Genomic DNA, 1,337 nt, shown 5'->3' with positions numbered 1-1,337 from the left:
CGGGCGCCGCCTTTCCGAGGCCGCCCACTCGCCGGCCTCCGGCACGGAATCCGCCTTTGCGCCCGCGAAGCCCGTTTCTCTCGCGCCTCGCTCCACACTCCTGCCGTGGCCAACTCTCGCCTCCGGAGTCACCCTCGCGGCTGGCTCAGGCCTGGAACGCCCCACCCAGGGCTTCCCGTGGCTGCCACTTGGGTTTCCGTCGGACGCCACCGTTACGAGGCCCTTCTGGGCGCCTCGTCTGAAGGTCCTTCGTTTCTCAGTCACGCCTTCATCAGTCCCACCCCTCTCAAGCTCGGTGCATCTTCCAGGAAGCCTTGTCTGCCGTCCCCATCCCGGGTCGTGCCTGCATGTGCAAAACTCCTGGGGCTACACTGCCTACGTTTCTATTTTTCTAATAGCATATGTCTCTCTAAAAATCGCTTGTTTTCTTGCCAATTGTCTCTGCCCAATAGACTAAGCTGAGGGAGGGCAGAGACTTGATCTGTCACTTTTATGTCCCATTGGCTAGAAGAGTGGCGCTTGGAAGGTGTCTGCTCGGTAAAGAATACCCAAGTGAATAAATATGTGTCACCTTCTCAGGTTTGATGATCTCCAGTCTTACTCGGAGCTCCCTCCAAGTCAAATCCTCACACAGCGCCCCATTCTTGTCCCTGTGGCTTTTCATGTCGTTTGTCACAAGCAAGTCACTGGTTTACTTGCTTATGTCTCCCCCTTGAACTCTAAAGCCCCGTAAAGGTGTGTGCCCTTGTGTGTTTGTTCTCCGCTGTGCCTCCACCTAGAACAGCACAAAGGAGGCTTTCCATAAATGTTTGAGGAAGAACAAATGAGTCCATCCCCTAAAGCCCCTGGAGGGGGGTTTGCTTGCACATCAGTGACTCACAGGCAGGCACCTTCACCTGCACAGCCGGTTGACACGCAGCTGTGACCAAGATGTGAGGGGTGTGGGGGCTTGCGCCAGGAAGGAGTCACCATCCCAGAGAGAGGAGTAGGTGCAAGAAAAGGCAGAATGACATAATCTCTTTCTTCCCCAAATCTTCATGGGAACTCAGTTGGCCAAGCATCTGCCATGGAACCAGGGGAGGGCGAGGCTCTCCTGCTTGGATGGCCTGGGAGAAGTGGAACTGAAAATAAATCGGATGTACAGATGAGGAGATTTCAATGAACCAAGACCAAAACATAGATGATTAATTAAACAAAGGGAGATAAATTTTGATGTATAATCAAGCGGGGGGCGGGGGTGTGGAATCCAACATTGCACCAACAAAACCAGAATTAAAAAGGGACCGGCCGGGCTCGGTGGCTCAGCCCGTAATCCCGTGCCTCGGGAGGCTGAGGTG

The 1,337-nt window shown here is 54.2% G+C and overlaps 1 protein-coding gene across 1 annotated transcript in view; it reads right to left on the bottom strand.

Moving 5' to 3' along the window:
* GAPDHS (glyceraldehyde-3-phosphate dehydrogenase, spermatogenic) overlaps positions 1–1,337 on the bottom strand; it is a 16,672-nt gene that overhangs the window by 10,778 nt on the left and 4,557 nt on the right. The window contains exon 2 of the mRNA XM_021719039.1: positions 33–318. Coding sequence (XP_021574714.1) covers positions 33–318 — 286 coding nt within the window. The remainder of the gene's footprint in view (positions 1–32; positions 319–1,337) is intronic.

This window comes from Carlito syrichta, unplaced genomic scaffold, assembly GCF_000164805.1.
Source record: "Carlito syrichta isolate Samal-C Ts95f unplaced genomic scaffold, Tarsius_syrichta-2.0.1 Scaffold314091, whole genome shotgun sequence".
In the NCBI taxonomy this organism is placed as follows: Eukaryota; Metazoa; Chordata; class Mammalia; order Primates; family Tarsiidae; genus Carlito; species Carlito syrichta.
The sequence above is the reverse complement of the archived record's forward strand: the minus strand, read 5'-3'. Positions and strand labels throughout refer to the sequence as shown.